The following is a 20,160-nucleotide window of genomic DNA, read 5'->3' as shown; positions in this document are numbered from 1 at the left end:
GCATTACAATCTCTTGCAATAATGGAACAGCTAGAAATAGAAGAAAACGGTACTGAAAATATATGTCCTGCATATGTAGCAGAAGGATTTAAAACACAGAAATGTTCCTGTTGCCAGAAAGCTTACCATAAGTTCCGATGATGTCCTCTTCAGTAACCTAATGCTCTGATTTAAAGTGCTCTATTGGAAAGGAGGGGAGAAAAAAAAGCTTCAAGTACTTACTACAGGTAAGAGCCCACCTGTTTTAAGCTTGTATTCATGCTTTGATCTTCTACAGATTATTTTGTTATTAGTATTGCATATCACAGTGTTTACAACAGTAACAGCTGCATGAAAATTAATACATTGTGGGTTTAATCATTGAATCAGTACTTCACTAACAGCACTGATTTAACTAAAGATAGATGCAATAAACTAAGTAAGATTGGAGGGAAGATGGAACAGTTAAACTCAGACCCAAATGTTCAGAGAATTCTCTGTGCAATTTCTGAAGGGAAAAAGCACTTACCCTAGCTTTAACATATTTCTTGACAGTCAGTTTTGTAAAAGAAAAAAGAGATGAGAATAATTAGGAGTTAATTAGGAAAGAACAGCATAGAATCAGAGTGGACCAGAAGACCTAGTATTTTTCTCTAAGTGGTACAGACACACAATATCAGATGCTAGGATAAACTAAAAGTCTTCATGATATGTGGAGGAAAAAACAACACCTAACATGCAGGAGAGTCACAGTATGATACTAAACAAGACTGTGCTGAAATCAGGCAGAAGCAGCTCTGCTGCATCTTTCACAGCATCAATAAAAAAGATATTGGCTCTACATACTACTCCAGGGAGTTTCCAATTCCAATACTGTTAGGTGATTGCTAACTCCAAGAAATAAAGTGTCAAAGTGATAATGGCTTTTATTACTGAAGACCACTGACCAGTAAAAAAAGAAAATGAGTGATTATGGGGGTTTTAGGGTTAAGAGTTTTTAAGGTTCTCCCCCGCTTCTTCTTCTATCCATATATAATCACAAACAGCTATAGAAAAACATGGGGAAAAGGCCATTATTTTAGACAGCATTATAAAAGAGCAGGATTTTAAGTACGAAAATTTATTAAGTTATTAAAAACATACTTTAGACAGATTACTCTTTATTGACACAACCTGTGCTTATAGAAGTCCAGCTTTCTAAGCTCTTCAAGATATTTAGAAATTTGCATTTTCTACAAGTACTTTTCAGTATTGCTTTAATGTTTTACCATAGCTTGCTCCAGTGGAACAACTTGCTGGTTATGAATCATTCGAATGTTGTTTGCATGTCCTTTTAAGGCGTTTTCCAGGGCTCCTTTTGGCTGCAAAAAATGCAATTATGCAGTATTGTTCAATAACCTCGAAGCTTTCCAACAAAGCAAAAAACAATGAAAGTTACACATCCACTCCAGAGCAGCTCATGCTAAAAACGGGGCATGACAAACTGAATTCCTCAACACAAGGTGGGGGGAAATCACTGTATTAATAACTCAAACCTCAGCAACCAAACCAGATATACTACCTGGCTTATCTAGCTTTAACATTATCAGGACAGATTTAACTGAAGAGAATTTTCACATGATGCACTAAGTCTTAAATACAGAAGAGTGAGCACATCTCCCTTGCACAGGCCACAAACTTGACTGCACAAACCCTGCAGCACTGCACCCCAGCTGCGACAAGCATCTCCCAGTCATGGGTACTTGCTTTTGTTTTGGAAATGTGGGCATCACCCTGAGGCACCCTCTTCTTTGTGAGTGGCACAGAATTTTAAGTATTTTTAGCCAGTCACTTGGAAAGGCACCTGTGAAGGGTATTTCCTATGTTTGTGGCTTCCACCTTGCAGACAGAAGACAGAAGTTTCTGCTCTGATTTTGAAGTCCAAATGCTTATCTGGAGCTCTTGCCAAATACTATAAAATTTGGTTTCACTCTCAGATATAAATTTATTTTCCATTTCCTTTTGGTGGCAAAACCTGCATACACACTGAATGCACACTGCTAACTCCATTTTGGATGTGTAACAATGACAGACCTCAGTGCTCAGAGATGCCTTTGCTTCCTGTGAAGTGTTCATAAATGATATATTTTATATATTATTATACTATTGAATTGGACTTACCAGCTGGTCTGCTCTTGCTTCTAAATCATTAGCAAATGAGAGAAGATCAACCTTGGTAACACTTTTATTGATCTGAAACAAGATGTGAGCAGTAAGAAAAGGAGTATGTTGTTATTTTATTTACAGACAGTTTGCACTTAACTATACTATCTGTCTACTCTTATTTTTTTATTTATTAACTTAAACTTCTTAAGTGTTTTTTTCCCCAACTTGTATGAACCTCCAAAACATGGTGTTTCACACATAAGCAGATTTTGCTGTTTTACAGGTTGGTAAACAAACATTTTATTTTATGTTTTGTTCCAGTCATGTCCGTAGTTGACTATCGTCTCACCTCTGTCAAATATGCTGAAAAGTCTATCCCATCTATTCCTGAAGAGCTGAAATTCAGAAGATTTTCCTTCCCAATTTCATCCAGCAGAATGATTTTGCTAAGGTTTATCTGAATGTGCTCAATTTTAAGTGCTACATCTTCTGTATACTGAGAGAGAAACAAAAGAAATTACAAAAGTAGTTTGCAACTAGCACATATTCAGCTATAGCCCCTGCCCAAAGCATCCTGCTTTTGCTGAGTCCTCATTTCCATGAAGAAGCACATATTGATTTTTTGCTCACATCAGTTTAATTCAATTAAACTAAACAGAATGCACCAGGCCATGTTCTAACCCGCCTCTGTCTCTTTCATACCAATGGATTGCTTGCCTTCCATTCTGTTTTAACTAACATCCCTCCAGGAAATTTATCCTTTTAGAATGTTAAGTCCTGGCCCTAAGTAAGGAAACCTAGAGAAGTCAGTATCTCAGCTGTGGCCAGGTCAGACACTCTTTGCCAAGGACTGGATGAGACTCCTCTAAATACCTTTAGTGGTGGCTAAAGGTGATTGGTTATTGTTACCTGAACCTTTCTGCACTGCACCCAAACCATGTTACCTGCAGTGGCTGCAGAGCTATAGTTGAAGAAAATCTGACTTCCTTTGCAGCCTCCTCCATTAGCCAACTGTGGAAACTCAAAATAACTTTCCCTCTTAGTGGATCTGCCTTGTTCATTTTCATTGTCTATCATCTGGGGCAGGGACTGTATCTGTTAGGTGGGTACAGTACCTTGCAGAATGGAACATGTAACCCTAAGGGGTTGCTGTAATGAAGACAGGTATTATAGGCAACCCCATAATTAGTACAGTCCTGTAATTAATGACAGTGCAGTCATATATCATTACAGCTTAACTGAAAGGACTCTTTTACCCCAACTACTTCCAACCAAACCAGAATAATTCTTAGAACCAAGATAACATAAATCTGGATCAACATCAACATAAATCTGACTGGACTCAGAGGAGAACACACCCAAAGAGATGTTTATATAAAAAGAAAACTGCCACTGAACACCATAAACAGTCTTTGGGAGATAGACTTTAACCCTCCACACAAGTTTCAAAGTTGAAACAAAGATTATTATCACCACATTAAAAAAGTACATCAGAAAATCATCCCTGGCCCACTGAGACTGGTAAAAAATATCTTATTTGTAAATCAACTTCTTTCCTTCAGATTACCTTGGCCAGCCCTTCCCTCCCTGTAGGATGTTTTGTGTGTAAAAACCAAAACCCCATTAAAAACCCAGACATGCTAGATGGTGTTTAATGAGCCAACATCCTTCAGAATCATGCACTCATTCATAGGTTCTTTACTTACCATACTAATATTTAAAAGCTCATTGATATTAAACAGATATTCTAAGTGAAGGGAAGTATAAATTCCTTTGTTTTCCTTGCAATCACTGGAAAAATACAAATACACAGATCAGCCTAAAAACCACCTTGAGGACCAAGTATTAACAGAATTATTAACAATGTTTTCTTATTCTAAGAAAATCAGTCCTTTAGAAAACAGAATACCTATTATATTTCTGAAGCTCAGTCAATAAGAGAAGTGATTCACAATTTCTGAAAGATGCAAAGTATTTTATCAATTAGCTTGACTAGTATTGTTATACAGTAGTATGGTGACTATCTCTAATAACTCATACATAGGAATAAATAGGTTTTACTTGAGAATCACTAGAATCAGAATGTCTTCTGGAACATTTGCAATGTTTTGATGTGCCCAAAATATGAAGCAGAACATTACCACAAAACCAGTATGTATAAACTGAATGAAAGAAAAGAATTAAATATGAACTGAATTAAATCATAATCACAACTCTAATACCTGTACACTTTTTCAAAAGTCAAGTTAACATTTGGATTTTTAAAGATGACGCCAGCAAGATAGTTTTTCCAATGCTTATTTAGTAAGTAAGGTGTATCCAAAACCTAGAAGACAAAATTCAGTTATGTTAATATAATTCCAAGTTTCTTTATGTATTTATTCATATGTGGTCTTTTGCCACATAACCACATCTAAGCTTATCACCCACTAAGGAAAATACAAGGAAAACCAGCAAATTCAAACTCTCTGGTGCATAAAGTAAATATTAAAACTCCCCATCACCAAGGAACAACTGAATCAGAAAAATCTGTCTCCAACAGGAGACAAGCATGCAGTATTAACACTGGAAAGCAAATTAAACCAAGAAAGGATGAATGTCTCTATTTGGTTTGTAAGGAGGAAGTAAAACCAGATCCAAATTCACTTAAAATTAATGATATGCCATACAGAATGGACAAGACCATTGGGACTCATGGGGATTCTATTAATTGTTTAATAACACAAATAACCTCACCTTGAATAAATTTTTATCTTCAAAGGGCTCACAGACCAATTTTTCTACATTTCCACCTGTGACAAAAGTGAGCACCACTACAATCATCAGCACCCAGGAGAAAAGAAAACTGAATCCAGCACCACTGAAAAAGAAATTGAGTATGTTTTTGCTTTATAAGAACACATTGTGTATAAACACACACACACATATATATGTGTGTGTATATATATATATATACTTGGGGCAACAGTGAAGCTAACACTTAACAGCTATAACAGCAATATGAAAACTGATTGATGGTTGAAATAGTTCTGTTTTCCAAATATGTTCTTGCCCTCTGAAAGATGTTAGATGTTTCAGCCCTGTAAAGTCTTCAGGTAAAATTTGAAACCTCACATTAGCATTGAGCATGCAAAGTGTTTTAAGAATGACATCTGAGGGACACAAAACCATACAATTTCCTTTTTTAAATTCAACTCTCTTGTGCCCTCAAAAAAGTTTTAGACTTTCAGATGCAATCTTCTCCTGCCCCCAGCAGAAATGACATTAAATCACTCCCAGGCACTTTTCAACCTAAAACACCCAGAAACACTCTCAGAAGATCAGGTGTTTCTTGTCTCCTTGCGTGGCTGTTTTTACAACTTTGAACAAATGTTCCAAGTTTACTAGAAAGTTATGAATTTCCCCAGTTTTTGCATTTTCCAAAGGAACTTGCACAGAAATTCACTAGCCACAGCACTCGCCTTATAATGGTAAATTCAGAGGTTTTATCCTTCAGCTGTGATCCTCAAAGAAAGAACAATCCCAAATCCCCAAGTCCCTCAATATAAGTGTGTGAAATCAGTATTTATTTCTATTCTCAGCAGATAAACCTAGGTAACAAACCAAATTCTTTTCATACTTGGTCCTTCAAAAACTCAACCAAACCAACTTTCTACCTTTATTTTATTTTTCCCTAGTAAGTGAAACTTACGCCATAAGAAAGTTTCCTCCAGTGTTGGAGATACAGCCTCTGGTTGTGGGAGAAGCATGTTTATCATACCCACAGGTGCCACATAGTAATCCAAGGTAGTAAAAGACCAGAATCAGGACCAACATGCAGCACAGAATGAGACAACCCAGCCACCTAAGGAAGAAAAGATAAAGTTCTTGGTTATTTTCACATGAAGAACACACTGGATACCTTCAGGAGACATCATGCAATACTGTATTCCCAAATGTCCCTCTCGTGGCTCCGTTTGACCAACCAGTGTCAGCAAAGACACACATATTTGCTACACTAGCAGGTATTTTGGGCCAGCACACAGTCACTGCTGAATTGCTGTCAGCTGCTACTGAAGGACTGGGGAACACACAGCACAGGAACAAGGTGTTCCCCAGTAAATGCAGGTGAACTGTACTGAAGAATAAAAGTGCTCCAAGTGGAGCAAACAATTACTCAAAGCAGATGTTCAAACAGCAATTTATTCATGAATAAATGGAGAAATTTATGAATGTGGACTAGCCATTGGTTGTGAAGTACATCATTGCTCTTACTGTGAGGCTTACTAACAATTTTGCACACTGTGCTAGGCTTGTAATTGTAAATAAATATATTTAAGGCTGTGAAAACCTAGGCTTTATGTGTCTGTCCTGGACTGCTTTCAATGTATGGAACAGTTAATGGAACTTGATCAGGAGAAAAATCTTGGATAGGAAATGAACTTTCATTTTTATTAATTACATCACATAACAGTTCTATGTGTCCAGGTATTTGGAGCATATCCATTTAATCACACATTACACATCTATCCCTTCATCCTCTCCCAATGCCCTCTCCACTTCTTTTCCCTTCTGTTGTCATTTCTTCAGCTTTTATTTTTTAAGTTTCCTTTTCTCTTCCCTGTACTTTTGTAGAGAAAAATCTGTAAAAGAACTATTGCAATGAACACGCATAGCCAATTAAAAAAAAAAGAATGCTAACAGGCATATTTATAAAAGGATACATATTAAGAACTACAAATAATGTACCTGTAATTAAGAAAGGAATAGATAGAAAGTAATTTGGGCAACTACAGGCTTATTGGTTTCATTTGTACTTGAAGTACTGTTAGGTTAGGTTTGACGATCAAGGTATTTAAGTGCCATACAGATGAGATATATTCTCTTGTAGCAGAATAAAATGATATGTTTATTTGATTAAATGCAATATGAGCTTCAATGAAAATATCAATAAATTTGTCAAATTAGGCTCACCACAAAAACTGTCAGATAAGAAATGGACTAAAGGTAAGATTCTAAGCAAGGTTCTAAAAATTCAGTTTTCTGTTCACTTTTATTTATCACTGTATTAAAGCCAACAACACACATTCTGTAGCAGTGGAACTGATTATGGCACAAACACAGAATCAAATATTGATTATAAAGTCAATTAAAGTAGCAAACAAAATATAGGGAGAATTTGAAGAGCTTGTGGACAGAAATGACTAAATCTGGACAAAGACAGATGGTATAAAATGAAAAGTTTTACAAGTCAAAATATGATGTTACTCAACTGTAAGAAACACAGAAGTCTCAAGAATGTTTTTTCACAAGGTACAATCAACCACAAAGACCAGTAGGGGCAAGCACAGGTGCACGAATATTTACAAGTGTGAAACAGAATCCCTGCTACTCCTGCTCTGCAGTACAGAAGTCACAGTAACAATGGATTGTCTTCAAGGCCTCCCTGGTTCTCTGCCCTCACAATTCACCAGCAACTCAATGGAAACAAGACCTAGATAAAAGCTCACCTGGCATCATGAAATAATCAGTTCCTTTGGGTGTTACATCTTTGACATCCACCTGTATCTATCCTTCCTGAAAAAGCCCTGAAGGTCTGCAGAGCAGAAATGACCTTTTGCACTGTGGTGAAACAGCACCCAGTTATTGATTAGCTGTGTTTTTTGCTTTTACCAAAATGCCAGTACCAAACAACTGCTTTATACATCTTTCTTTCACTGTGTTCATCATTAACAGTTTATTTGCCTTTACAGAACATTAAAATATTACAAAGTATTAACAGGTAACACTTCAGTCCTGCCTTACTTCTTGTACATACCTGTAGAAATCATACTGCTCCACTAGTGGAAAATAATCTTGAACATATGCCTCACTCTGTGTAAGATGCACCATCAAATCTGCCAAAATCTTCTGAACAGGGAGCGCTCTTGTGAAGGTAGTAATATTTGAACCAATGGATTCCAGCACACTTTTGATATCTAAAAGAACAAACATATTTCACTGTTACAGATCCTTAGAGGAAATTTACATTCCATGTATGCATTATAAAATGCTATTAAGCCATTTGCCACATGGAACAAGCAAGCCATGAAGACAAGTGTGAGGAAAACACAAGCAGGCAACAAAACCATCAAGCTTTGAAGTAGCACAATGGCATTTCAAAACGTACACTTTGTTTTAGCATTCAGTTCAATGATTCAAGATGCAGACATTGAGCCAGAGATCTTCCTCCTTCCTCTCATTATAATTAATGTGTCACTTTTTATCTAGTCAACCTAAATCTTGCTTTTCATGCAATATTGCAAATGTCAACACTGAGCAAGACAATCAGCTACCAAGTTTACAATGGAGAAGAACAGAATCTATTTAAACTCCATATCTTGGGAATACAACACTGTGACAGAAATGGGACTGCCTATATTGAGAATCTATACTAGTTGTATTCAATCTTATTAAAAGAGATTACTTAATCAACTCATTCCAATTAGTTAGCAACACTCCTGAGGTAACAATCCATTAAGCAATTTTCCCCTCAGATTATGACTGAAGATGCTACCCTCTACTTAGAGTTTAGATAGACATTATTTAGATACACAAAGACATGATTAATTCACTTATTATACATATTGTCTCTGTGTAAAATGCAGTTTCTCTATAATCTTCTCTTCCTTAAACTGGAAATATACTTGAAAAAGCAGGATGTGTAACTACAGGTTGTAATTTTGTGGTAGGCAATACTTTCTTCTTTCTCAAAATACAACTGGACAAGCCTTTGTCTGTTTTGATGATTACTCCTCAAACTCAACCATGTAATTAATCACAGTTCTTTTAGAAGTTTACAGATAAATGCATTTTTCCCTAGTAAACCTGTTTATTTTATTTGCTTTTGTAACTCAAACTCCGTTTTTATACAAACAAAGCCCCAACAATTTATAAATAGATAAATTATGATATTTTGTCTGTGTTTACACATGGAAAATCTCAGATATGGAAAATGAGTAAATCTGCCCTAGATTTCCTAATGAAAAGCACAGTATCAGTTTTAGAACACTGGCTCATTACAGGCAAGTTCCCACAGTACACTATGCTTATATGTATACTGTGCTTCATTTTGCCCAGGAGGGGAAGAAAAAAAAAACAAACCAGAAAAACTTACAAGGAACAGCTGCTTATATATAATGCAGAACAGGTCCACAATGCAAGAACAAAAATTAGAACAGATTAGTATACATACCATACAGGTACAGGCAAAGAGCGAAAAGTGTACAGCCTAAGTAACAAAACAACTGAGACACCATTTCAGTCATCCTTAAGGTGTATTTTGACTTTCACTTTGCCATCTATCACATTTTTAATACAGCAGCAGGAGGGGGTCAGCTTTTCTAACATCACACTCTTTAGTACAAACACATCAGTCAAGGAAAATTAGTTTTTCAACCAAATAAAGCGTCAGTGTGAAGTGAGGATCATTACCTGAGCAGTAAAAAGCCTAACAGAAAAAACTCCTCTATAAAATACCACATGGTCTATTTTTAGATTTAATTTAGAGTCGTCATCAAGACACAGTTGCTTTCTACATTTCTTTCATCTGGCACCAAATTTTAAAAAATAGTTACGTTTCACATTTCCATTTTTAATGATACTTAGCAAAAAAAATATATTGCCAATAAAAGAAAACAAAAACAATAAACAAAGTGAAAAGATATTTTGTCCTCACCTGATAAAATGTTCCTGGTTTGATTCACCACCAAGTCTGGAGTATCATTAAATGCAGCATAACCCTAAGAAAAACACGTGAAAAAATTATGGCATGTTTCTCATTGTCAAATTGTTTGCAGTTTTTTTACCTTTTATTCAAAGATGAAAAGCACACACATAATAAAATGTATATGGTAATATTAAGAAAAATATGGTTTTATCACTGCATATTAGAAAAGGTGAAAGCAAAATAGGAACTCCAAATATATTTCAGATATACTTTGGTCGCCAGAATATTCCTTGGCGGGGGGGAAATCTATATTTAAATACACATGAATCAGTCACAGATATCTCAAACTTTGCTGCCTGTCAGGTCTTACAACTCATCTAAAAGCCAGAAACACACATATGAAGACTCACTAAATGACAGGAGTTATTCTGTGCCAGCCTAACACCTCCTGCTTCCAAGTCTGTGCCTTCCAAACATGAAATCCATATAGCAAACAACGAAATCCAATTGCCTCTAAAGACACTGCAATGCCTTCTTCAGTGAGAAGGGGAAAGAAGGGGTCCACACTATGGGGACCAAGCTCAGTAGCTCATTTGGACAGAAGAGAGAAACCATTGCAGTGGATACTTGAAGCCTTCCTGCCTGCAAGCCTGATCACTGCAGAAGCAAGAAGGGGTCTCAACCCCTACACACAGCCTTTGATTTCAAAAAGTGCCTTCTAGTCCTAGCACGTTTTCAGATTCCTCGATTTTTCAACCACTCAAACTAAGGCATTCTTTTCCTCGGTGAAAATCATAGTTTTTTTGTGGAAAGTCTTGCAAAAAGTACTAATAGCCATTACACTTGGTCCATTGCAACAGATTTAATGTTAAATATGCACATAAAGAATTTGAAATTAATATTTCAAGATAGTTGGATACAATAAAACTAATCAGGAGACCATGGATTTTTTTTATTTCTTTAGTTTGAGCCAAAAAATAAATAGCATGTTACTGGATCCACATTTCTGTCTTTTCATTTTTTAAGGACTGTTCTTTCAAGCAGACAACTTGTGAAACATTTTAGATTTGTATTATGCTGGAGATACAAAGCACGGCATTCATACTTCAAGTGTTAAATCCTGGCCAAACAATGAGAGATATTCAACTATGAAGCAGGTTGAGGTGGCAACAAAAGAATTCTGCTTGAGAAACCAAGTGATACACATATCCCAGTTTATTCATTAAGAGTTTAAAAATCTGTCAAGAAACATACCTTTTGAACCAGACTAGAAAGGTCTATTTTAAGGACATCATTGATCTTTGCAAGCTGCGAGCTCACACCTGGCAACTGGGAAGGAAAAAACATGCCTGAGTCACATAGAAGTAGCAGTTTTGCTAATTCAGTAAATATTTCAAAGTTAGGAGAGAGGGTAAAGAAACTAAAGTTATCTTTAGGAGAATCTTCCTTAACACTCGTGAAACCTTTGCTGTACAAAAGCGAAGCTTAACCCTCAGCATTTTTGGGAGGGAAGATGATTTCACTGCCCACAGCAGCACTTTAACATAGCTGCCTGACACACATTTTATCCTTTTCTACACAGAAGATGAAAAGAGTGACTGGAATTACCCAGAAACACAGAAAAAGGAAGGTCACTTATCTCACAAGTGACAGCACACACCAAGCCACTGAATGGCAGAAATACTACTTGGCTTATTCAAGGCAATTACACTTTAAGAGTCTGAAAAAATATTATTAAAAGCTCTTACCCCACTAAAATTGGCATTGATGTTCAGCTGAGCTAATGAATTCCTGATGATATTGCAAGTTGAGGCAGCCTGAGCCGCATTGCACGCAGAGTCATTGAGGGTGTTGCTCAGGTGCATTTTAACATCTGTCAAGTTTGCATGAAGTCTCTCTGTTCCCTCCTGCAAAACCTCTACAGAGACACTCACATTTTCCAGTGCTTCCTTTGTTTCTCTGATGGCTGCAAAGATGTGGAAATTTAAAAAAAACTTTTGTTATAATGCAGCCTACAGGAACAGATATGAAGAGAAGATGTACATGCATAAATCATATGATCGTAAAAATACTGATTTAATTACTGCCTCCCTCCCAGAAAAACCCTAGCAGAGAAAATTCTAGCACAGAATATGTACTTTTTGCATATAAAATATACCACTTGTGCTTTTCTACAGAGAAAGTAATGTGCTCAGGTTACTTTTATTGGTATTTCATCCACTTCCTGCTTTCCTACTGTTTCCCTACCTCTCCTTCCTCAGTGGTTTCAGTAAAGAACTTTAACGCTCGGTCATTAGAAACTAAAAGCCCATATCCATCAAATTGTATTCTCAGTATTTTTTGCTTATACTCCAACTCACAAATTATATAGCTGCTAGATGAAAGATAAGGGGATCATGCTGCATCAGCCAAGCATTAGTGAGTGCTCCATACTGTCAGGCTTTAGATTCCAACCCAATCACACCAAACAAAAGAAAATTAAAATCCCAAACACTGAGCAGGTATTTAGTAAACAGAGAACCACACAAACACAACTAAGAATACACAAAGTTACAAAAACAAAGTGCACTTCACACCACACAAGGTTTTACTGTGTTTTTTACCTTTGATAGCCCTTTCCACTTTGACTTCAAGAAAATTATAATAAATAAAGCAAAAAAAAAAAAAAAAAGGAGAATGATGACAAGTGAATGAGAAAGAATTCATGGATTAAAAAAAATCAAAGTGACTCAAGTTCATGGATGCTTTCCCTTTGCTCTGTAAACTGTATCTAATTCATGAAAAAAGAAGCCTTAAATGGAAAAATAAATAACAAAGGAATATTTTCTCTAAAGAGAGAGAGAGAACTAAGAATGAGCAATGCCAAACTCAAAGATATAATGAAGAAATGCTGGTTAACACTCTCATAATAATCTTGGCAGTGTACAAGAAAAAATCCCTGACTAATTTGCAAAGAGCTGTAATAATTATGCAACTCTAAAAGGACAGTTTTCCTAGTTTCTCTTATATTCAGCAGAAAGGGATAGCAACCTGGAGCAGGAAATTCAGATTTCATCCCTATTCAATGACTGCCAAACTAAGTATCAACAATAGCACGTAAATTTTTATTTAGCTTTTAAGTGTATTTGTCAATCTTAAGATGTCTGAAATCCTCTCTTTAAAAGAAATATCCAGGCATGTAGAAAAATAGTCTGTTGACTCATGGTATTTTGCACAAAGCTATCCCATGTTGTGCCTGTTTTACCAGGGCAACAGAATATTATACAACAACATGTACATCTTTACCTCCTGCCATTGTCAGAGCTGCATCAAGTGCAGGACGCACTTCTTTTCCCAGCTGTTCCTGAACTCTAGTCCCAAGCACAGGTCCAACATCTGTAGTATGGAGAGATAAAAATAACCAACACATCATACACTAGCTCAATTTGAACTGTCTCTTAAACTACCTGCTCTCTGACTCGTTACTTAACAAATACATATATTATGTACATACATATATGTATGCTTATATATATAATGTATACAATTTCATTCATACATACATACACATATAAATAAATATACATATATTATTGAAATTTTTCTAAAGCCTGACAGAACTTAAGTGACAGAAGGTAATGCAGGGACACAGCTCTGCTTTAGCTAGCTATAGGTTTATAAATGAAAGAAGTAAATCAAAACATGGTGGGAAATATTCATTAAAACTTGACCACACGGTTAAAGACACACAAGAGTTTCAACAAACTCCACAATGCATATTTCACTGCATTTGTTACTTTTTTGGGAACAGGATTTTTCCCACAATTTTTCTTCAAGAGGTCCAGCATCTGGACAGGAATTTTGTGGCATAGCCTTTCACTGCACACTATGTTTTCATGTTGCAAGAGAAACGAAGAAGTGGATTCTTTTCCTTTCTCCTGTTCCTCATGTATCCAGCAACACCAAGGTCACCCATAAGCCAGCCCTGCTGAAATCCCTTAAGCTCATTAAGCCCCTGTACCCTCCTGCAGAACATCCAGCAATGACACCACAGCCCCAGCTCCCCCACCTCCACACCCTCCAGTCTCCCTGCCCACAAACAAACAAGCCTTGCTTCAGCAAAGCAACAGAGAAACGCTGAGCAGAGCTGGTGAAACATCTTGATGTGACACATCCTTTAGGTAATCACCGGGTCCTCTCCATTTTCAGATCACAGTAAACTGATTTATCAGTTGTTTTCCTTTTGATAAGATGGGAATACTTCCTGGTACAGAAGCATCCCTTACTGTCAGCACTGTCATGTCTGGCTTGGGATGAGAACTTCTACCAAGTAGAAAACACTCTTCCACATTTTCTTAGGGTAGGCAAACTGAACTCATCTACAGTTCTCTAGAGATTCCTACTACTGTTGATTCCCTTAGGAAAAAATCCTTCTGTACCCAGGTGTCACACACTTAATTCTGATATTTGAAGAAATTAAAAGCTATCTTTATTTGATGATTGCTCTCATCACAGACCCCATAGGATCTGTTAACTAACATTATAATTTGCCTTGAGAACAAATAAACATTTGATTTGAAATTTCAGTTTGGAGTGGCTGGAAAGCTTCAAGCCAACACCTGAAGTACAAACATCAATTTTTTATTATTACTGTTATTATTATCACAGACTTAAAAATTACATCTCTTTTTTAGACCAGAGTGTTCCTGCTGAGAATTAAGTAGGATGACTACTTAACTACTGCTACTACTACTTTCACAGGCATATTCAATGTACAATAAAGCCTCTCACAGACAAGACACATTAACTCAGGGTATGCAAAGCTGGCTGAACTGAAAACTACTTTTAATATACATTTTAAACCTACACAGAAGCAGAGATTCTGGACATGAGACTCAGTTTATTATATGTGGCACAATGTCACAACTGCACAGCTTGATCCCAGCAACAATCCCTCAATCCAACAATGAAACCTGTATGCATTATAAATAATATACATAATATGCATTATGTATAAACACCTGGCACACAGTGCACCTTGAATCATTGTGTGTACTGATTATGGTCAGCCCTTTCTATTGGGAATTTTGGAAAGTGAATCCTAAATTACAAAAAAAACCCCTCAGTTTTCTGTCTTTGTTTACTGAGAGCTTTAAATATCATGCCTCACACTGTTAACTGTGCTGAAGGAGAAGATGCAGCAGTTCTAATTCAAATTTTATCTCCTGCTCTTCAACTGCTTGTTCTGAAATGGCAAATACATTAAGCAGCTTTAGAAAGAAGATAAGCTTATAACTCAACTCGAGCTGAAGAGAGGACAAAGGTAGAACAAGAAAAATAAACAGAGATCTCTCTTATTGGAATTATCACTACTGCTAGTAGCTCTGTTCCTTGATATCTGGCTCCAATTTGAACACCTGAGGGACATGTATTCCAAAATTAAAAAGGAAAATAAAATATTAGCCTGACTTATTGGATGATAATTTAAACAAATATTTTTATTTCAGTAAATACTATGCATTATACCAGCTCTGAGACATTTTATGTGAAAAGGATTTTAGTCTCATTTATCACTGAGAACAGCACTTGTATTTGAAAACCATATTCTCATAAATGAAATTTCACTTTGCACTATGAACTAATTACATTATCTTATTGAAGCTTTTAAATATACATTGATAAACCCCTTTAAATAAAAATACTTACTATTTAGGTCAGACAGTGCTTTATCCTTAGTTGTGTTATACTGGTTCACCAAGTAGTCAATTTGCTGAGAAGAAAATTATTAAAAAAACTATTAAAACAACTGAAAAAAGTAACCTTTTTGAATGTGTCAAACAGTCACTCTGAAACGTGTGCAAACCCCTCCAAACACTGGCCTTCTACTGTTTTCAACTAACCAAGTATTTTATCTGCTTAACAGAACTGCACATAAAGTGTTTGACTGGGACATCTACTTAATTGGAACAGCTCTGTGGTCAATGATTCAGCTCAAAAATATTAACTAGCAGGCACAGTGGCCTTAAGGAGGCTTCAAGTCAGTCAGGCCAACAAGGTTTTCCATGTCTTCAACTTTGTTACTTGATTCTCTCTGGCACTAGTTCCTCCTTCCTGGAAAGGTGTGGCACTGATGTGGTGGCAACTTTGAAACAATTCACAAAGCCAATGGCTTTGTATTTGGGCAGCCTCTCAGAGCTTCTCTTGTCTGCTCTCTACACAAGTAGTCTTCCTTACTCCCAGGTGGATATGGCCCAGTCTCAACTTGAGCTCTACCAAGACACCGTAACAATGCAGACCAGCAACTCAGTTACCACTAAATCCTGAGTTTGGAGAAAAAGCTAGTAAAGAACCATCCCAAGTGGAAAAATTACACTAACTTTGAAAAGACATTATTGGTTTCAGCATGCTTAAAATAATGCACTATGAATTCTATCCCAATCAAGCTGAAGTGTGTAAAGGTTAAAAAACTTGAGAAATAGATTTCCAATTTTAAGCCTGATTCAAACGTGTACAAAAGTATATCTGGCTTGCAGTCTCAAACTTTCTGTGAAACAAAAAAGACAAAAAAAATCCACCCTCAAAACAACCTATCGATCAGTGAATCTAATTAAATGACAAAGTAAAAAGTGGACCTCCTTCTAATACAGGAGAAAATAAAATTGAGAGTTTCTTACTTAGAAGGCTGCATGTATATTTTTGCTTGTTTATTATTTTGGCCTGCCTAGGTTAACCAAAGGACTAAATTGTTGAAGGGCTACAGGTCACAAAGGTTTTGCATTGTCTCCAGCAAGGTCCCAGACAAAAGGCGATTCTGTATGACTAATGGTGTTATTGCTCAATACTCACAGTCTGCAAAGCTCCTGTGACATGAACTCTTAACACAGGACTTCTTTTTCAAATCCTCTTATCTGCTGCACACACCTCATACTGATGAGTCAAGGACATCAGTTCGAATTTCAGAGCTTTATAGACAATTAACTGGATACTAGAACTTTTTTCAAAAAACTGTAGCTCTTCTTTCCTCAGGAAGTTCTTACAAATGTGTGTATATACATGATACTCATGCACCTTGTCTGACAAAATGACTCATGACATACAGCTGATGACTGCATTAACACCAAGTCTAAAAAAGAAAAGGTAATAATCCCACACTGAAACTAAAAAACTACTAAGTGAGACTTTGACTAACCTCTGGCACAAGTGTTCAAGTCCTGACACTTTCAAATTTAATTACAAAGTGTTTTTGTCAACATTTTAGCTAGTGTCTGTTTTTTGTGGGTTTTTTTGGTTTTTTTTTTTTTGTTTGTTTGTTTGTTTGTTTTCTTCTATTAAAGTAGTTACTTCTACATAACAGATTTTCTCCTCTGAAGTTCCTGATTGTCAGAACACTGTCAAGGAGACTCGGGTGGTTTCTGATGTGACCGCATTGATCCTTCTGTGCCCAGCAACAGCCCCAGACTGACCAAGAGCACTCTGTTTCAAGAGAGATTACTGCCATGACCACCACTTCTTACCATATACCTCCAGCACCCACCTGTCACAACCACACACACAAAAAAGTTTGAGGAACAACTCCAGACAGGAAAACATTTGAGGCATCTTCCAAGATGTCTCCTGTTCTCACACAGCCCTGGTCAGCAGAAAAGCACCCCAGAATAACTGTGACTGGGAATTCACACTTGTGGATTCAACATTTCTAATTTATCAGTCACATGGAAGTAAAATAGATTAATAAAATTGAATTCAAATAATTAAAACTGATGAAAGCCAAGGTAATAGAAGTGTCAGACTTTTTTTGCCTCCTATAAATTCACTAAGAATTGAAATTGCCTGTTGTCCACACATCTTCCTAACGAGTTTTTTTTTTTTTTCCAACACAAAACAAGATATGCAGAAGACTACTTATGGAACTCTAAGGAAAATTTGAAATAAAAGAATCTTTCCTGTTGACAGACACTGTATGGTACAGTGAGACTTTGGTCTACAGAAAACAGTCCAAAATATTCCTGGAAAAGAAGTTATTGTGGCTTTGTTCAAGGCCCATAGAAGTACGCCCAAAATTTATGCCCAGAAGTATTTCCAAAAAGGAAACAAGAAAGAGCAACAAGGAATCCAAGTTTTCATGTCATACTTTTTTTTAATGCTTTCCTTTTAGAACCTTTATTTTCCAAATTATTTATCTTCTGCTTGTGATCTACCCTAGTTCAGTAGGAGGAAAAGGGCATACAAGCATCACAGCAGCTAACTCCCAAAGTACAACTCAGAAGTTGTTCAAGGAATGCTCATCCATCAGTGCAACCCCCAAGCACTTACTGCTGTGTGAAAACATCTTATCTTGCACTGTTTATTCTACTTAGTGAGACTGACATACAAAAAATAAATAAAATACTGCAGGTATACAGAAAAAAAAATATTTTCCACAGTATTTTTTATACCTCTTCCCTCCCACCCTCATTCCCCATAAAGAAAAAATTCTTTACCGCTGGAGTGTCGTTAAGGAAAATTTTCAGATCTTTAAAATTACTGTTAACCAGTTTCTTTGCTCCTCGGACTTGGTTAGTTAAATGCTGGTTGGCAGCATATGCACAGAGCACTCCAACACTACAAAAAATACAGACAACAGATATTTGTTAGTGTAAGTGCATATTCTAACATAAAACAGAATCAAAAAGTTATAGCCAAAAAAGTCAGTATTATCAAAAGAAAGGTCTCCATAAATTACTACAGGTTCTCACGTACACTATGAGGCAGACTGTGAGACTGAGCCTAAAGGGCCAATATTGTATTGCTATTTCATAAAAAAGAAATGAAAAGCAGTTACCCCAAAGTCTTCTGAAGTTATTAATGTACAAGTACTAATCCATTTGCATGGGTACTGTCAGAAAATGTGTATACAGCCTAAGTAAAATGTATGAGAATTAGAAACATTAGGTTCTTTTACAAGTAGCATTAACCTTGACACAACTACAAGCAAATGCTTGCCAGTTAACTGTAAAAACAGTATTTTTCATTTGATAACTTCAGCAAGGTTTATTCATAATAACACAATTTATTTACATAATTGCATGGATCATTCAAAAGCACAAAAATAGTCCATATTAACGCTAAAATAATATGCATTTCCTAATGCTGAAACAAAAGGTGGAAAGTGAGCTACAAATCTTGTCAGCACTGCTGATGATTATTTTCTATTTGATCACTCTTCATTGTAAAGTTCTCATTATGGCATGGCAGATCTGCACAAACAGTAAGTTAAAAGGTAATTAAAGGTAAAAACACACCACAACAAAAGGTCCCATGAGAGACTTGAAAGATCTCTTATCATACGTGAACGTTGTTTAGCTTAGGTGTAAAACAGACTTAAAGAGAAGGATGACTTTTAGACATTTCATATTCACAACAGCTAACCTTGCAGACAAGCCCAGAAAAGTCAAGACTAACCACCAGAGTGGTAATAACCTCAAAACCAGGCTGACTACAAACCCATCTGATGGGCTAGGTACTAACTGAGATTTAACCAGCAGAAAGCTGAGATGCACTCACCACAGTGAGGATTTATTCCCAAAGGACAGACACTGCCTTGAGGATGCAGTCAGGTGCGTTACAGGCAATTCTTGGTTGGTACATTTGTTAAGTTCTTACTTTGTATTGCAATTCAACAGCTCAGTACTAGAGAGGCAGTACCCTGAAAGGCCATTATGGACACCAAAAACACAAATGGCATTGTACTCCTGCCTGATGTCAAACATCCTAAGCTGGGGTGTCAAGAACACTTACACACTAGTATTTTTTAAAATAAGACTTACAGAAAACCTAATCCAGGCTGTCTATGGGGAAAAAGACACATGCTAAATGTAACGCTTGCTGCAAAGAATATGCATTCAAAGGAAGCCACAACACAGCCATATAAATGAAATGCTGGAGAGCTAACAGGGACCTAAAATAACACATCCTGTGTATCCTGGCAAGACAGGAGCAAACACCCTGATTAATGATGCTCATCTCCTTCTTCAGTGAATCAATACCAAACCTTCATCTTTATTTTGCTTTTCCTACTTTAGCATTTCCAAACAATGTAAAGGCTTGTTCTCCTCACAAAACTGGTCACATGTGCAAGAATTTGCTGCTCTGAAAAATACTTCCTGAAGGAAAATTCTAATTTCAAAGCAGGTCACAGGGAGCAATGGAAGGACTATATGCTACAGCACTATATGCTATCTATTAGGATTCCTTTACTAACATTTTTCTCAATATCCAAAAATATTCATCAGAAGATGTAGAAGATCACAGAATCGACATAAAGTGGTTGCTTCTCTACCCAAAATTTCACAGCTATGTCTTCAAAACTAGCTGTTAATTAACCTCCCAGA

The 20,160-nt window shown here is 36.4% G+C and overlaps 1 protein-coding gene across 11 annotated transcripts in view; it reads right to left on the bottom strand.

Annotated features, from left to right (window-relative positions):
• Positions 1-20,160, bottom strand: part of PROM1 (prominin 1) — a 61,090-nt gene that overhangs the window by 8,382 nt on the left and 32,548 nt on the right. For 7 of the 11 annotated variants that reach the window (XR_010361455.1, XM_064418592.1, XM_064418599.1 and 4 more), the window contains 16 exons: positions 18,271-18,391; positions 15,497-15,560; positions 13,097-13,186; positions 11,560-11,777; positions 11,066-11,140; positions 9,821-9,884; positions 7,922-8,081; positions 5,816-5,968; positions 4,861-4,984; positions 4,347-4,450; positions 3,831-3,915; positions 2,474-2,620; positions 2,140-2,211; positions 1,248-1,340; positions 509-526; positions 127-180 (listed from right to left, as the gene is read on the bottom strand). Coding sequence is in view for 10 of the 11 variants with exons in the window: in XM_064418592.1 (XP_064274662.1) it covers positions 127-180; positions 509-526; positions 1,248-1,340; positions 2,140-2,211; positions 2,474-2,620; positions 3,831-3,915; positions 4,347-4,450; positions 4,861-4,984; positions 5,816-5,968; positions 7,922-8,081; positions 9,821-9,884; positions 11,066-11,140; positions 11,560-11,777; positions 13,097-13,186; positions 15,497-15,560; positions 18,271-18,391 (1,642 nt within the window). In the remaining variant the exon portion in view is untranslated. The remainder of the gene's footprint in view (positions 1-126; positions 181-508; positions 527-1,247; positions 1,341-2,139; positions 2,212-2,473; positions 2,621-3,830; positions 3,916-4,346; positions 4,451-4,860; positions 4,985-5,815; positions 5,969-7,921; positions 8,082-9,820; positions 9,885-11,065; positions 11,141-11,559; positions 11,778-13,096; positions 13,187-15,496; positions 15,561-18,270; positions 18,392-20,160) is intronic. The other 4 variants (XM_064418595.1, XM_064418601.1, XM_064418597.1 and 1 more) reach the window with 1 other exon arrangement.

This window comes from Passer domesticus, chromosome 4, assembly GCF_036417665.1.
Source record: "Passer domesticus isolate bPasDom1 chromosome 4, bPasDom1.hap1, whole genome shotgun sequence".
Lineage (NCBI taxonomy): Eukaryota > Metazoa > Chordata > Aves > Passeriformes > Passeridae > Passer > Passer domesticus.
This window is presented reverse-complemented; position numbering and strand designations above follow the sequence as displayed.